Raw genomic sequence first — 18,451 nt, forward strand, 5'->3', positions numbered from 1 at the left:
CAAACTTTCTTTTTCAAGTGAAATGTGCGTGCTGAGAGGGGTTTATTAAGATCAACAGAACAGAACCATTCTGTGTAAATTCCCTTACCTTAATGAAGTACCTCAGTAAAGCATTGACTAAAAAACAGGTACTGTACTGCAGTAATTAGCATTAAATCTGCTGTATAAGGAACATTTTCCTATCTATTCTTCACTGAGTATCATGCTCTTCTTTTGGCAGAGTCCATCTATCTATCTTAAGTACTTATCTGTCCATCACTGCAATACTATATGAACATCTCACGCTATTTTAATCAGGGTGAGTGATTTAAATCGCTAGTCAGGAAGACTCAGTTTAATCATGAATTTCTACATAAAAGTGTATTCTTGTTGGTTGTTATAACCTTAATACATATTCTTCACAACTCAGAGATAGATGTAGGTTTCATTTTCAGAAAGCACACACTATACATAATTAAAGTGATTTATTTTGAAAACTTTTCAGATTAGTTTTATAGCTATATCAGAAAACGAATGAATGTTTGGTTATTTCATTTACCAAACGTAATTAAAGCAGATATTTATGAAGTCATTGGGAGGTGAACTATCTCCAATTCAACAGGTTAATCATTAATATTTGGAGGATTTTCTTGCCATGCTGTATTAGGAGGAGAACATCACCGGACAGATATTTAAATTGTTTTATTTAACTAAAACAACAGCGTTATGTATTCTGGATTTTTTCTTCAACAGCAAACAAATAATGTTTTTAACAAAACAAGCATATGAATTTTTGAATTTAGTTTAACATTCAAGTTTTTTAAAATCAGGTTTGTTTTTGTTAAAATTGTTTTTAACTAAAATAGTTAAATGAAATATATTTTTTAAAAAAATTAAATAGACTATGTCAGCTAGGTCAACATGAGAAATTTAAAATATTGGCTTCTTCTGCTAACTCAGTTGTCTTCACCTTCATTTTCCTGTTTGTTCATAACTTGGAAAAGAAAAACAAACTTTCTTGCTTTTTCAGGTCCCAAATGATTTTTTAATTTGTAAAGAAGAGTTTGTTGTATAAATGAACTGGGCAATTTTTTAATCAATTACCTCTTTTTGTAATCTGCTGGTTCTTATCACAATTTTGTGTATGGTTGTTTCTGGATGATGGAATTTTTTTTTTTTTGTACTACAGATATACTGTGGCTATGTGACATAGATGATGTGACTGAAACACTATCATTGGCAGATAACTCTGAAACTATAGAAAATGATGGTGATCTTGAAGGTGGATAGTCTTCAGAATCCTGTATGTTGAAGATGGATTCTCTTAAACAAAATAAGTCAATGCAATTATTTAATTATTATTACCATACTGCTCATTTAGTATTATTCATGAGTGGCAGTGAATGCAATGAATAATACTAAATGAGCAGTATGGTAATAATAATTAAATAACTGCATTGACTTATTTTGTTCAGGAGAATCCATCTTCAACATACAGGATTCTGAAGACTTTCTACCTTTAGGATCATCACCATTTTTTATGGCTTCAGAGTTATCTGCCAATGCCAGTTTCAGTCACATCATCTACGTCACATAGCCACAGTAACAAAAAGAAAAAAAATCTCCATCATCCTGAAACAGGCATCGATAAGTTTGTGATAAGAACCAGCAGATTACAAAAAGAGGTAATTGATTAAAAAATGGTCCAGTTTGTTTGTGCAAAAAACTCTCCTTTCCGTATGATTGAGAACCCACACTTCGTTAACATGGTTTAGTCATTAAGACCAGGATACAGTCCACCCTACAGAGCAGATGTTGCAGGCAAATTGCTGGATAAGCTGTATGAAAGAGAAATTGAGTAGTGTGCAAAAGGTCTAGAGGGTGAAATTGTTAACCTGAGTCTTGATAGGTGGAGCAGTGTCCACAATAATCCTGTTATACATGCTTGTATGACAACAGAAGAAGGGAATGTCTTCATTACAGAAACAATTGGTACATCAGGAAATGTGCACACAGCAGAATACTTACAAGAAATAGCAGTAAAAGCTATAACAAACTGAAGAAAAATACAAAGGTCTGGTATGCAGCTTGATCACAGACAATGCTGCAAATGTATCAAAGATGAGAAGAAATTTAAAAGAGGGAGTGAAGAGAGTCCAAAGCTAATAACATACGGTTGCAGTACTTATTTGATGCACCTCCTAGCCAAAGACTTCAGTGTTCCAGAAATAAAGGCTAATGTTGTTGAAATTGCAAAATACGTCCATAACAACTACTTTGCAGCAGCTGCTCTGTAAAAAGTTGGAGGAACCAAGCTAATTCTCCCACAAGACGTGCGATGGAACTCAGTAGTGGCGTTTTGAGCACTATATCAAGAACTGGCCTAAACTGATGATAGTCTGGGAACAAAATCGTGCAAAAATAAATGACACCGTCACAGCCAAAGTTCTTAACATTGGACTTAAAAAAAAATGTTGAACATATGCTGAGTACCCTGAAGCCCATTTCTGTAGCCTTGAACAAAATTCAGGGAAATAGCTGTTTTATTGCTGATGCTGTTCAAATTTGGAAGGAACTGAGTGAGATCTTAAAAAGAGAAATATGCAATGACAGAGTTAGTTTACAAGCATTAAAAAAACAAATGGGACAAGCACTATCTTCAGCTCGTTTTCTTGCAAATATTCTCAATACTCGAGACCAGGGTCAAGCCTTAACTGCTGAAGAAGAGGAGTTAGCTATGACACGGACATCCAGCAGTCATCCCTCCATAATACCAACTGTAATGAATTTCAGAGCTAAGGGTGAACCATTCAAGAAATATATGTTTGCTGATGATGTTTTAAAGAAAGTCACACCAGTGAACTGCTGGAAGTCATTTAAGCACTTGGATTCAGAGACTGTTTAAGTGATAATCTTACTTTTAACAGCAGTAGCTACTTTTGCCGGTGTAGAAAGAATATTTTCTTCCTTTGGATGGATTCATTCCAAATTGAGAAATCATTAGGGATCTGAAAAAGCAAGAAAGCTTGTTTTTCTTTTCCAGATTATGAACAAACAGGAAAATGACTGTGAAGACGACCAAGTTAGCTGCAGAAGCCAATATTTTAGGTTTCTCATGTTGACCTAGCTGACATAGTTAAATGAAATATTTTAAAAAAATTAAATAAACTATTTTAGTTAAAAACAATTTTAACAAAACAAACCTGATTTTAAAAATCTTGAATGTTAAACTAAATTCAAAAAATCATATGCTTGTTTTGTTAAAATATTATTTGTTTGCTGTTGAAGAAAAAAAATCCAGAATACATAACGCTGTTGTTTTAGTTAAATAAAACAGTTTAAATGTCTGTCTGGTGAGGTTCTCCTCCTAATACAGCATGGCAAGAAAATCCTCCAAATATTAATGATTAACCTGTTGAATTGGAGATAGTTCATCTCACAGTGACTTCATAAATATCTGCTTTAATTACGTTTGGTAAACGAAATAACGAAACATTCATTCGTTTTCTGATATAGCTGTAAAACTAATCTGAAAAGTTTTCAAAATAAATCACTTTAATTATGTATAGTGTGTGCTTTCTGAAAATGAAACCTACATCTATCTCTGAGTTGTGAAGAGTATGTATTACGGTTATAACAACTGACAGGAATGTACTTTTATGTAGAACTCCATGATTAAATTGAGTCTTCCTGACTAGTGATTTAAATTAAATCCACCCTGTCACTGAATCTCTTACATTGGAGAAGCTGTCTTTACTTATTCTAGCCTGATAGAGGAAAATGGAGGGCTGACTGCCCCCACCACTAGTTTTACCACTTTGTATTCTCTCCCTTTTTCAGCATGTAAATTCTTAGGTGTTCTCCAGCCTCCAGATAATGACCATTATCTACTGCTCTATTTTAGGGAGATAGGAAGAAAATGCTAACCTTTCCCCAGTTTGGTGTCATTTTCCCTTTATGCAAACCCTTTACCACAGTTACAGCAATTAATTTTGTGTGAGAGACAAATGTATAAAGAAAATGAGAAGACAATACAGAAAACGATAGAATAATTAGCTAAAACCTTTCTCTGGTTAGGCAAACTCCTTCCCTTTCAGTCTATCTAGATAGCAGTCATGTGGTATTGGTAGGGCTGTCAGTGTTAGCTGATGCCCGTTCTTTTCATCAACAGGGCCAGCCAGTTATAAACAACTGCCAATTAGCTCTAAAATGTTCTAGGAGTATTGTCTTCAATATGGTATTTCAGCTAAAATCGCTTGTCTACATCTGATGGCTTCTTTATCGATGAAGAGCTCGACCTGGCTATATATCAACTGTAGCCTAACAAGGCCCATGATCCAGGTAACATTCACTACACATTTCTCTTACCTTGGGCCAGTCACCAAAATCTGGCTTCTTCAATTGGTGAATCGCTGTATCCAGGATTGCAGCATCCCAAAAACCTAATGCAGTGTGAAGGTCGTAACTGTTTCCAAGCCAGAGAAACCGCTGAGAGATCCAAAGAGCTGCCAACAGATTTCTTTGCTGTGTGTTACCTTCAAATTGATGGAGAGACTAATCCTGATGTGGATTAATGAGATATTTGATCTGTAGCTGCCTCATGTGCAGGCTGGGTGCAGGAGGGGATGATGCACTTGAGATTAGGTAGTTTGTCTGACTCAAGATACAGAAGATGCATCTGTGTAAGGAAAGAAGTTTGGTGTAGTTCTTATTGATCTGAGAGCAGCCTATGATACTGTGTGGCATGTCGGGCTGACTACCAAGCTGCTGCAAGCCATTCCTTGTAGCCAGGTGGGTGTGGTTCATCCAAGAAATGATCAGTAATTGCAGCTTCGTTCTGCGAGTTGGGGATAAAATCAGTCACCTTACATTTCTCTGCAATAGCTTTCCGCAAGGGTCAATGCTGGCTCCCTTTTTGTTCAATATATACACACATGATCTTCCTGAAACTCAGGCCGAGAAGTGTGTGAATCCTGATGACATCTGTATTGCTGACACTGGAACTGACTTCTATGGGATTGAACTCTCTCTCATTCACGACATGTATACTTAGTCGCCATTGATAGAAATGAGTGGTCAAATTCTCAATGAACCAGACAGTGGCATCTGCTTCCATCTAAAAATCATCTTGCCAGTCAAACCATGTTGATCTGTGTCCAAGACCAGATACTGCTATTCCATTCAGTTGTCACATACTTGGGAGTAAAACTGAACCATGGACTGATATACCTGGGATACCTGAAAATGAAGATCTCTTTCTGTACTGCCTTGATACCAAAGCTATTGGGAGTCTTTGGTCCTTTGTACGTCTGTGCTCGCCCTAGTGTTTGCTCCAGCCAAATAGGGTAGAACACCAGAGTTATGAACTGACCAGTCAACCACACACCTCATTTGGAACCGGAAATATGCAGTCAGGCTGCAGCAGAGACCAAAAAAAACCAAACCCAAATACAATGCAATGCAGTGTTAAATGTAAACTACTAAAAAAAAGGGAAAGCAGCATTTTTCTTTTGCATAGTAAAGTTTCAAAGCTGTATTAAGTCAATGTTGAGTTGTAAACTTTTGAAAGAACAACCATAATGTTTTGTTCAGAGTTATGAAAATTTCAGTGGGACACCATGGCTGATCTCTTAATGCTTCTTTGCAATGGCAGCTCACACACATTGGGACAAGAGCACTAGTGGCCCTTCACTGCGGATAGATGGTCAGGGAGCTGAAAATTACATTCTTACAGAATGGAGGCATTGGTGAGAAAGAGAGTCTAACACGCTAAGTAAATTCAGGAGTCCATCGTTGCACCTGCCACCTTGTCCACTTGATCCACATACGAGAGAGGGTGAGAGCAAGAGCTAAAGTCCAGATCCTTGACTGGTCTAAAATGACTTCAGTGGAACTGTGCTGACTTAATCAGCTGAGGAGCTGGCCTTTACTTTCCTGTCCTGAATCCACAGTGATAAAAGGGGTTGTAAACTCCTAGGCCTAGAAGCCTGGCTCCTTTGTCAGGAGGGAGATTAGAGAGTTCCATAGAATGGGAAGACATTCAAGAAATTAAAGAAGTGAAAAGAATACCCCTTCTACCTGTGATTATTTGGGGCGTTCAGTACACAACCTGCAATGAGTTTATTTGAAAAGCACACATGGACAGGTCCCCTCAAAGAATGGGACAAGCCATTAAAGTTCATATTCACACATGGTGCCAAAAATGCAGCAATCCGATAATGTATCTATTGCACTCCAGAGAGAGTGATTCCAGGAGCTGCTGGGACAAGTGGTCCCCTTCTTGTGGCTGTAGAACAGAAATTAGCTGGATTTAAAACAGATTAAGGCCCTGTGATGTGATCTGTCAGGAGTTCTGCCCTTGCCACAAGAAAACAGTGTTGCGCTAGGTCAGGGGTTGGCAACCTATGGCACATGTGCCAAGAATGGCATGTGAGCCAATTTTTAAGCATGCCATTTAAAATTCTGCCCAGCCCAGCCTGGCCTGGCCTGCTCTTCTTTGCCCTCTGGCCCCCTCTGCCCCCTCCCGTGGGGGCATGGGGCAGAAGCTTGGTCCTGCTGGCTCCCCTACTTGTTCCCGCAGTTTGCTGAGTTCCTGCCCCTCCTCCTCCTCTCGTCCCTCTCTCCCTGCTGGCCGATCAGCTGATGGCCCTTGCGAGGGAGGAGGTCGGGAAGGAGTGGAGTCAGCGTGCTCACTGCTCCTGGCGGAGGCAGAGAAGAAGCAGGGGCAGGGCCTTGGAGAAGGGGGATGGGGGTGGGATGGGGCATATCCCCTCCAGCCCCCTGCCGTGAGCACCCCACGACCCCAGCCCACACACCCAGCCCTCTGTCCTGACGCCTCCTCACACACACCCAGCCCTCTGCCCTGAGCCCTGCAGCCCTGCACACCCCCCAGGCCTGAGCCTTGCACCCCGCACACACCCCAGGTTCCTGTCCTGAGCCCTGTACCCCCTCACACATACCCAGCCCTCTGCTTGACTCCTTCACTCCCCCAGAACCCCAGCCCTGACTGGTGCACCCCCACGCATACCCAGGCCCCCCACACCCTATGCCCTGACACTTGCACCCCCTGACATGCCCCCAGCCCTCTGTCCTGACTCTTGCACTCCCCCATACCCCATGCACCCCCCACATCCTGACTCTTGCACCCCTTACGTCCCTACCCCCACCCTGAGCACCAAATGGGAGCTCCTGCACCCCCCCAAACATTCCCACCTCCACCCCTTGCACCAAATGGAAGCTGGTCCGTACCCAAAGGGCTTCATACCCAAACTTCCTGCCCCAACCCTGAGCCCCCTCCCTCATTCTAGCTCCTGGCCAGACCCTACACCCCAACCCCCAGCCTGCTCCTTCACCTCCAGCCCTGTGCTCAGTGCACTCCTATCCTCAGCTCAGTGCAGAGAGAAAGGAAGAGAATGGGCCAGAACCAGGGAGAAGGTAGGTACCCACTGTATGTGGGCAGGGCTGGGACCCCAGACCGGCAGCGGGCTGAGCGTGTCCGGCAGCCGGGATCTCGGCTGGCAGGAGCTGGTGGATGGAACCCCTGACTGGCAGGAGGCTGAGCTGCTCAGCCCACTGCCGGTCTGGGGTCCCGGCCGCTGGTCCCGCACAGCCTGCTGCCGGTCTGGGGTTCTGGCTGCCGGACCCTTACCAGCTGGGGTCCCGGCCGCAGGCCCCACTCAGCCCGCTGTCAGCCTAGGTGAACAGAACCCCAGACTAGCAGCGGGCTGGGCGGGCCGGTGGCGTAAGATCAACATTTTAATTTAATTTTAAATGAAGCTTCTTAAGCATTTTGAAAATCTTGTTTATTTTACAATACATCAATAGTTTAGTTATATATTATATAGACTTAGAGAGAGAAACTTTCTAAAAAACATTAAAATGTGTTACCGGCATGTGAAACCTTCAATTAGAGTGAATAAATGAAGACTTGGCACACCGCTTCTGAAAGGTTGCCGACCTGTGGGCTAGGTTGTGATGCCTGTTAAGTCATGCTCACAGTCTTGTTTTCTGATATGTATTTATGGTGAGGAGCCTATGTCCATCCAGCATTCGCACATGGAGCACACGCATGTGCTTAGCTACTGTTCCTAGCCTGTGATGAGGAGCAACAGTTATACATGTTATACATGCTGCATCTTCAAGAGTGCTGCCATTTTGGATGCCTTGTGGAGTGAGGGGTTCTTCGGGGATCCTACCCCCTCCGTGGCCAGGAAAGGCTGGATGTCGCTCCCCGCAACACTGCTTCAGTTTGCCAGAGGCAGGTCACTCAGACAAAGGAAAGAAAGTATTTACTTATTTTCCTATTGCTGAAATGGGATGGGCTTACTGCTTATATAGATTTACCAGCTCCTGCCAGTGACTACTGCTAAGTGATGTGCTGCAGTTGAAGTGTAAGGAGTGCTATTTGAGTGTAATGAGTACATTCAAGCTTAGGGCTTCTAGTGGCTGGGTATTAGCTTTGTATGGTTGCCTCTAGCTTGCAAAACTCCCTTAACACTTCACAGCTCAAGTGATGTGGTTAGACACTTTTCCCCAAGGAATTATTTTTTAAGAGTAACAAAATAACCTTTCTAGAGTCACAAGTTTCTCTTTCCATTCATGCTTTTTCTTTGGAAGTCAGGCATTGTTATTTTGAGCTTCATTAGTCAACAGCATCCAGGGGAAAAAGCTCACAGTGCATTTGACCAGACAAGAAGTTTATCATGCTAGTGACAAAGAAATAGGCAAATGAGGAATATACAGATGTGATAGAGGATGCAGAAGTTAAGCACTGACTGCGTGGGGCCCTGGGTTTGGGTTTACTGCTGCTTGGTGGTGAAACAACATGTTGATATTAAAACACTTCACTTGGGAAGGGAAGAAACTTTATTCTTTGGTTTAGCCTTTTCTCTTTCTCCTCTAGTGAAGTGACTCTTGCTTTACAATCCGTAGTATTTTCATTGTAATTGAGAGAGACAAGGTGAGAGAGGTAATATATTTCATTGAACCAACTTCTGTTGGTGAAAGAGGCAAGCTTTCAAGCTAAGCAGACCTCTTCTTCAGGTTACATTGCAGTTGTCAAGTAAAATCTGTGGTGAAGGAAAATGGAAGAGAATGTAGCTGAGCACAAAATGCAGTCTCTGCAGCCTGGTGTGCCTGTTGTATGTATGCTGCTATAACCTTATTTGCTCACTGGTGCTCAGAGATTTGTAGTAGGCTATGGAAACTTTCATCTCTAGGTTTTGATCCACCTCAGTTCAACAGTGACCTAAAACAATTGCCATTTTATAGCATGTTTGGGGGCCCATATGAAAGGAGGGGTGGGTTTGAGTCCAGTGGCTAGTAGGAAAGGCATCCACCACAAGAGGCCAAGGTTCTGAATGGGGCTGGAGTCTGAATGGGTCTGGAGACTGAATTTCTATTCCCCTCTATAGAGGTGGTTCCTGCAGGTCAGGGTGGGGCAGCCTAGGGGAAGCTTGCATTTTTGCCGCCTATATTGTATCTGTTCATGCCTAACCAGAGAACATCAGTCTCCCTTACCCTTAGTATGACACAGAATTTGGTTAATTTTCTCCAGGAAGCAGCTAGAAAAGGGTGGGCAGCGCAATGTGACACATTTTCCTGCTTTTCTACTTTCCAGGCACCCAAATTAAGTTTGTAAAGTCAGTGTTATGGTACCATGGCTATGGCAGGCCAGAATTCTATCAGCTCCCCTCCGATGGCTCACAGGGTAGCAGAGAGTTGCTGCTGGCATTTTCCTGGCTCCTAAACAGAATCAGCCTGCTGGAGCGGCTACTGACTGTGAATAGAGTGAAAATCGGGGATGAAGCCTCTGTGTGCACGGTGAGCAGGTTTTTTGTTTGTCCTCTCCACCCCATCAATTGTTAATCTGTTACTGTAATAGGATTTAAAATGGCAAGTGTGTATGTATTATGGGTTTCTGGATTGTTTCCTTTCTAGACAATACCCGTGGGTTCTCCTACAATTTAGGCAAAGGGGTGGGCTGTATGAGGTCTCTCTTGGTGTGTGGAATATGCCAGGAAGTGGCAAACAGAAATATTTGAGTGGCTAATAGTAGCTATCTCTATTCATTGAGTAACTAATGACCTTTCAGCCTTCCTGAGAGAGTAGTGAGATTTACTGTTGTGCTTCCACCAATAAAAAGATGTCATTGTGCAGAAAGCTTGCTCTGGCACGAGCTGAGGCTACTTGGGAATCTGCTGTATCTGGTGAAACTGGGAAATCTGTAATGGTGGCTAAGCAAATTGCACAGACCAATAACATTTGATAACTTTCCATTTAAAATTCTCTACTTCATATACAAGGTCTAGCACATGATACTCTCTAAACTCTGCCTGAGTGTTATGAAATAAGTTGGGGAATGAAATGACGATAAGGGAAGATTGGGGAAAAAATGGGTTTGCTTAATCTGGAAAAGAGAAGACTGAGGGGGAATAACAGTTTTCAAGTATGTAAAAGGTTGTTACAAGGAAGAGGGAGACAAATTGTTTTTCTTAACCTCTGTGGATAAGACAAGAAGCAATGGGCTTAAATTGCAGCAGGGAAGGTTTAGATTGGACATTAGGAAAAACTTCCTGTCAGGGTGATTAAGCACTGGAATAAATTGCCTAGGGAAGTTGTGAAATCTCCATCATTGGAGATTTTTAAGAGCAGGTTAGGCAAACACCCGTCAGGGATGGTATAGAGGTAGTACTTAGTCCTGCCATGAATGCAGGGGTCTGGGCTAGATGACCTTGCAAGGTCCCTTCCAGTCCTATGATTCTATAAAAGGTGATTTCTCCCTCCACACTTACACACCTACTCCAGATAAACTCCCTGCTGTTAAAACCAAAGGACATGGAGGCTGAATTTAAAATGACCAGTGCTAAGTGTTACATCCTGGCCTAGTACTCTTTTGCATGGTCACCAGTGAAATGTGAGTTGACCCACTCTCTGGATCTTATGCACTTCCAAGCCCTTTAGGTCGAGGTAGAGTCTTGTCACTGTTTTTAGCCATAGAGCACACTCCTGGGCTCAGACTTCTTGCCCAATGTCCTTCCTTGGGACATGGGACATGGGACACTGCTGCCCAAAGATGACCTGAACATCCCCTCCCAGTTGCTTGGACTGTCTCCATCTAGGCTGTGGGCACTTTAGACTTCTTATTTTGTCCCTTTGGGGACAATGTGATACGAAAGCAAGGAACACAGGCATGGTAAGAGAGTTTCTTGACCACAGAGACTTTACTCTGGGAGTTACAGATTTCTGAGGACAACAAAAGTCCTGAGACACCCCTCCGTTTGTCTGATCTTCTCTTCCCTGTGTGTCCGAGGTTCATCAGTATTTCTAGATGGGCAAAGTTCTTCCTACAAGTCCTGCTTGCTTGAGCAACTGTGTGGAGTGAATCCATGTAGGCTTGCTCTTCTGATTTTATTTATAATTTTAAGAATTAAAATTCCATCTATTTGGCATGTAGAGAATGGTCTGACATTAAACAAAATAACATCATGAGCAATAAAAAAGAACACATGACTTCAGTGGGTACTGTGAACAAGAATTGTCTTGATAAATCAGTGCATATAACTATTCCAGCTCTAAAAATGTACAGCTAATATTCAACGAGAGAGGGAGAGAAACTTCAAAATTATTCTCTCCAGTAGGATGTTATGGTTTGGGGTGAACTTCATCTGTAATCTCTCTTTTTGCGTATTTCTTTCAACTGGCAGACTTATATGTGCACTTCTCTGAGTGGAACTCTGATTCATTTCACTTTTAAATTGGATCACCAGTCTACAGTACCCCATGTTGACCAACCATATCTGTTTTTGACACGTGCTATGGAATCTTCTCCAGAAGTTGTGACAGAAAACAGCTTGTTCAAAACAGAGTCTGCTTTATTTATCATTGGAGCAGTGCAAACAGAGAAAAGGTTAAAAATAACAAAAACTTAAAGGCCTAAAGCATATTGCCTTATGTAAACTTAGCCTTCTTTTAGAACTGGTCCCTCTGTGCATTCCACTATGGGTACACATTTGCTCCATGCACCTGAGAGTTGAGAACTCTTGAAAGCAGTGTCCATTGATCCATGTCTGTGCTTCTGCTCTGCTTGTGTTCTGCATCAAGGATCCATGGAGTAGCGCTGGGTGGACCAACGATCTCCTCAGTTCCTTCTTACTGCTACATGACCTGAATTGGAAACTTTAGTGTCCAGAACTTCTCCTTTGTCTTCAAACCTGTAAATATTTCAAAGTTTATCAGTTTTATTTTTAGTGTAATTAGTGTTAATGGTTCTATTAGTACAGCTAGTGGATAGTTAAAATCTCCACCCTGGGGATCCCTCTGACTCATAACTCCTCACTTAACTTTGTAGTTATGTTCCTGAAAAATGCAACTTTAAGCGAAATTATGTTAAGTGAATTCAATTTCCCCATAAGAATTAATGTAAATGGGGGGTTTAGGTTCCAGGGAAATTTTTTTCATCAGACAAAAGACTGTATATTGTGAAAAAGTTCCTCCTCTATCTTGGTGGGTCCTGCGCTTATTGACGGATTTGCTCGCCTCACAGATTCACTCTGTGGATCGAGAAACAGCCCAGAGACCTTCCCCTCTGGTAGAAACCACAGTCCAGGTCAATTCCTCCTGTGTTTGATCAGGAGTTGGGAGGTTTGGGGGGAACCCGGGCCTGCCCTCTACTCTGGGTTCCAGCCCAGGGCCCTGTGGACTGCAGTTGTCAAGAGTGCCTCTTGGTACAGTTGTGCAACAGCTACAACTCCCTGGGCTACTTCCCCATGGCCTCCTCCCAACACCTTATTTGTCCTCACCACCGGACCTTCCTCCTGATGTCTGATAACGCTTGTACTTCTCAGTCCTCCAGCAGTATGCCTACTCATTCTCAGCTTCTTGCACGCCTCTTGTTCCCAGTTCCTCGCATGCACTTCCTCTCCTCTGGCTCCCTGGCTCCCTTCTACTACTCTGCTGTTCCCAACTGGCCTGGGTCTATTACAATACACACACACACTCTATAAGCTTTAAACAAACAATTTAATACTGTACACAGCAATGATAATTGTGCAGCTTGGTTAAGGTGGTGAAGTCAGAGTATGGAAGAGGGTGGGATATTTCCCAGGGAATGCCTTACTGGCTAAATGATGAAGTAGCACTTGGCTGAGCCCTCAAGGGTTAACACGTTAATGTAGCCTCTCACTCTACAAGGCAGCACAAATGGAGGGAAGAGAGAGCATGGCAGACAGACACACACACCCTGTGTGTGAGAGAGAGAGAGAGAGAGAGATGCGCATTGCCCCTTTAAGTATGCTGACCGCACTCTAAGTACATTGCCTTTTTAAGTAGATCAGCAAGTTGAGACGGCCGCTGCTGCCAGAAAGGTCCCTTCTATGTCCCCCCACACACTATGGAGATTGGGTAAGTGGGGGACAGGAGCAGGGGGGAGGGGGCACCCTGACATTAGCATCCCTAGCCCCCTCTCTTGCACAGCAAGCAGGAGGCTCCTGGAAGCAGCTCCAAGGTAGAGGGCAGGAGAAGCACATGACAGTGGTGGGAGGGACAGTTGAACTGCCAGCAATTGATAGGCTTCTGGGCAGCTGCTGCACAGGGATCTTAGGGGAGTGGGGAGCTGATAAGGGGGCTGCCAGTCCACTCAGGTTCCAAGCCCCCACCAGCTTGCTCCAATGGGCTGCTCTTTCTGCAAGCAGTGGAAAAAGCAGGTGGCTGCCAAACCACGTTATAAGGGAGCATTGTTCAACTGTCAATGAACACGTTCTCTAATTGATCAGCAACGTAACAATGATGCATTGAGGAGTTACTGTATGGAAATTAGATTATGCACAGTATACCAAGCTTGAAAAGCTGCATCTCCTGTCTCTGTACCTTCCTGATCAGTGATGACCACGACCGCTGCCTGTACTGCCTGGGGGAAGTGCATATCTCTGCCAGGTGCAGCATCTGTCACTCCTTTCTTAGCTGGACCTGACAGGTGCAAGCATTTTGGCTTAAAAAGCACCTCATGGAGAAGGCTGGATGAACCCTGCTGTACATTATCCAAAGTCATCAAAGAGCACATTTCCTACCATAAAGCCTGATGCAGGAATGTGGGAGACTACACCTGTGGCCCCTCTCTCAGGATTTCTGCAGGAGAGCAGGGCACAGTCTCAGAAGCACAAGAGCAGATCCCCCTCTCAGTCCACTACAAAGTGGACAGATTCCAGGTCGGTCAGGTCTTCGTGCTCAGCTTCCAAAGACTTAGGATGTCGATGATAGAAAGGTGCATAGGAGTAAGGCTCTGCTGCTACCGGATTCTGCGCTGGCAGCGCCATTGCTAGCAGTACTGTCCAGATCTGCTGGTACAAACAAAGAGCATCTGTCAGGAACCTTAGCCACTGGGGGTACCGTCCCCGTCCTTTACGAATCTGCCAACTCAGAACCTTCCTACTTCAGCTCTGTCTGTATGGGCTGACAAAACCGTGGGTGACCCAAGGAGAATGGAAAGATACACCACTTCAGCAAATGTTTTTGTTCTCCTGGATCTGCATTGGTTGTCAGGACTGACCCTGACCAAGAGACACTGGCTCTCGGAGAAGTCTGCCCCCTTCCTGTCTACTAGCCATGACTTTACTTTGACAGAACCATTGGCAGAACGATTGAGCGAGATTTGAACTTCTTATAATCGGAAAATTAGATATTCTGGAGGAACCATCCTTGCTTCCACCAAGCGAGATGTGTCTAGACAGGAAGTCAAGGGTTTCCTGGAACCAGAATCTCCTACCCAAATCAGGACACTCTCCTTGGGACTGGAGGTGCCCCAGCCCTTGGGGCCCTCCACAACCCAGCTTTGACCTTCCTGTTGCACAGGCATTTCCTGAGCACCATGATACCCGGGGACTGTGATATCTAATAGGATGTCACATCACCTCTCTTGTCCAAGTGAGCAACTGGAACTTCCTCCTGACCCTATAGATGAGGAAGACTACAAGCTGTATCAACCAGTTCCATTGGTACTGATGGTATCTTTCTCATCAAGTATTGGTGACTGGGCTTAATTCACCTTCATTATCTGCCTTCCTGTGGTCTTACAGAGCCCCATAGAACTGAGTTACCCATAGGCTTCTCTATAGAAGTCACAAGCTCATAATCACATAGAGATTCCCACAATATTCATAAAAATACAGACTATGTCTACATTACAGACTTCTACTAGCATTGCTGTATTGGTCAGGGGTTTGAAGAGCTGTGAGCCCTGGTTGATGTAGCTGTGCTGATAGAAATCCCTAGTGGACCTAATTATAAAAGCAAAACTGCACTTTAATTGGGATATCTAGATTAGTTTGAGGGTGATGGGGTAAGCTATTCCTATAAAAGGGAAGCTTTGTCTGTATAAGCTGTGTCCATACTAGGAGTGCTTTGCCAGCATAATATAGTATATGGGTATAGCTATACTGGTAAAGTGCTTCTGGTGTTGACATGTCCACAGATAGCTCCTGCGCTTCTCACAGAGGAGTTTTCAGTTGCATCAAAAACATTGAAATCCTTGATAATTCTGATCCTCTAGTTCCCAGATGCTTCCCATTTGTGGAGGCAGAGCAGCTGGGCAAAGGGGACACAACTTGCTCTTTATTGTGTATAAAGGAGGCTTGAAAAGTTATTTTTGCTTGTCTTTATCATAGAAATATCCCAAATATCAAGTCTTGTCTTTCCAGTTTCTGCTTGATGACCCCTCGGAGGTGTAGAGAATTGGGGAGGTAAGCTTTCTGAGCCCTCAGTTGTAGAGACTAGGGGTAGATTGTAAACCCATGGGGGCAGGCACCATCTTTTTGTTGTGTGTATATACAGTGTCTAGCTTAAATGGGGTCGTGATCCAGGACTGGGCCTCCTAGGCTGAGGTAATGTAAATAATAATGATGATGATGAAGGCTGAACCTTTCACAAGGTGAATGGGTTTAACAAAAACAAGTCATGGATTTTAAACAGTCTCCTGGAAAATCTCCTCCCTTCTCAGTTTAAGGTTTCACTCTCATGTTGTGATATCATAGTCTCTGGTTTTGCAAGAGTTCTCTGGCAAATGCTTCTAGGTTTAAAAATAAAAACAAAAATCCCAAAGCCCCTAGAAAAGCCATGGGGCTTTCAGGGCAGAGAACAATGAAGTTATAAATGAAAATGTGCTAAGGCTGCTTTCCTCCAGGGATTTGGAGGGGAACTTGGGGCTTCTGGTAGTACATCTCAGTAGCAACCACTGGATAGCTAATCAGAGAATGGCATGCACTATGATTCATTTTGGTTCCATGTTAGCTGGTGCTGTGGAAAATCCCATGTCTACAAAGATGGTGAATTAAAAAGTGATAACAGAAACCAAAAATCCAGAACATGAAATAATAAACAAAAATAAACTGGCTTTATTTCCTGTCACTTACTGGTTTTATTTTGTAGCAGTTAAACAACAGCTTTGTTGCTGTTTTTGGTTGCTAGCCATCCTGATGATTACTGGCCACTGCCTCAAATTTTAATGTAATTTGTAAAAGATTATGTATATGACAGCACACACAATAAGCAGACCTCCCAATATCTTACTGGCTATAACCCTCCCTGAGTCCCCTCCACTGCTTAGCTTATTGTGTTAGAAAGCATTTAGGTCCTGATCCTAAAAAAACATAAATGTGTTTGAAGTTAAACATGTGCCTAAATCTTTGCTGGATTAGGGCCCTAGCTTGTAAACTCCTTGTGGAGGTTTTGTTGTTTGTCTGGAAAGTGTCATGCACACCAATGTTTCAGTTTAAATAAATAATTGGTCTGATATTCCTTGGAGTCTGTGGAAATATTTAGCCATTTTCATCCACTGCAAATGGGAACAAAATTGTGTTGCTAAGAAACCGCAAAGAAGGAAGAGTCATACAGCAATATCTTGAGACCAAATGAACGGAATTAATATAATTGGCTCTTGATATGTATGGTGTTTGGCATATTATGAGCTATTTAGTGGGCTTCAGATCTCATTTGTGATTCAGACATAGCTTGTTCTGGTAGAGTAGTCAGAATTTAATTCTAAAATCTAGAAGACTTGTCATTGTAGATTAATTAGGGATTAACTGCATTTTCCCCTTAACAGGATGGGCTCTTAATGTCTGCTTCCCTAGATGGGCTTGTCACTATGTGCAAAATGTTTAAACTTACATTAATTTCTGTTTGAACAAGCAGTAGTAGCTGATGTTCTTGGTCTTGTGTTATGTCTTTAAGATAAACACAGTACGGCTGGATTCTTCTCTTGGTTACTGTGGTGTAAGTCTATTGATTTCACTAGGACTACACATGTACTTCTAGCTAAGCACATGTTAAAGTGTGTAGCTGGTTTTGGCTGGAGTTCTCAGCAGCTTGCAGATTTAAATGCACAGTGCCGTTCTTGCTGAGGAAGCACTTCCATTTCAAGATCCTATTTTCAGGTGTTCTTAAATGTCTGAAAAAATTCCATTTGGTCTGAGACTATTTAATGCTTGTTGTGAATTTTTGGGCATGAAAATGTTTTCCTCTTGCAGAACTTTTCAGGTACTTTGTCTGCATTTTTACTCGTGTGGTGAGGTTTTTTTTTTTTTGAGACTTCAGGGTTTTCTTTGAGAAATCAGATTTGCCATAGATGTAGACTTTTGACATATTTCAAAAATTTTTAGAAATTGGTAGAAACTTTCAGAAATCTTTGTGCTTTTTTCCCCTAAGGTAATTTTTACTAGCACACGTGCAGAGCATCACCAGAGCATCACATAATGTGAGTTCTAGCTTTTTAGTGCTTTAAAACATATTGCTAGCCTTAATAGTTCATAAAATCACAGCATTCTGGTTACCACTCTCTTCCCCCGCCCCCCCCCCCCCCGGGTGTCACTACAGGGGATGAGTTAGTGTTATTTTGATACCTTAACTGAGCATTTGCAGACCTTAACTTGTTTGGATTTAAGTTTAACCTGATCTCTGAATTTTCTGGCTTCATTACATGCTTGTTTCTTGTGATTTTTTTGCACTTATATGTTCTCAGCTTTAACTCCATCCTAATGTAATTTTTATCTGAGAATTACGTCTTTTATTAAATTATTAAACATTTCCTCCATGAACATTAAAAAAGAAGCATTACCATTAATACTAAACATTTGTTTTCAAAAACTACCAGCTTTTAACAAGGCCTAGAAAGCTTTGGCAGGACCATTACCAAATTTTGGGGGGTTTGTAGACCTTTCCAAGCATAATTCTGCACAGCGATATGAGAGAAAATGTGTGTCCCTGGAGAAGTATAAAATACATATTACATATGAGCGATGTGTCTGAGTTGCAGTGAAGAACATAACAATGAATTGCCTGATGTGTGTTTTGGAGATGATGTATTATCCTTCATCTAATATTTTAAACTGCAAAACAGAAACCTAATCATTCAGAGAAAACCATTAACTTAGGCTTGGTCTACAGCAGGCCTGCACAACATGCGGCCCGTGGAGGCTCACTG

At 42.5% G+C, this 18,451-nt stretch overlaps 1 protein-coding gene across 1 annotated transcript in view; it reads left to right on the top strand.

The window, feature by feature from the left end:
• The window catches only part of TEDC1 (tubulin epsilon and delta complex 1), a 174,596-nt gene that overhangs the window by 10,133 nt on the left and 146,012 nt on the right, over positions 1-18,451 (top strand). Inside the window, exon 3 of the mRNA XM_075067994.1 lies at positions 9,599-9,801. Within this exon, the coding sequence (XP_074924095.1) occupies positions 9,599-9,801 (203 nt within the window). The remainder of the gene's footprint in view (positions 1-9,598; positions 9,802-18,451) is intronic.

Source organism: Chelonoidis abingdonii, chromosome 7 (assembly GCF_003597395.2).
Source record: "Chelonoidis abingdonii isolate Lonesome George chromosome 7, CheloAbing_2.0, whole genome shotgun sequence".
NCBI classification, from domain to species: domain Eukaryota; kingdom Metazoa; phylum Chordata; order Testudines; family Testudinidae; genus Chelonoidis; species Chelonoidis abingdonii.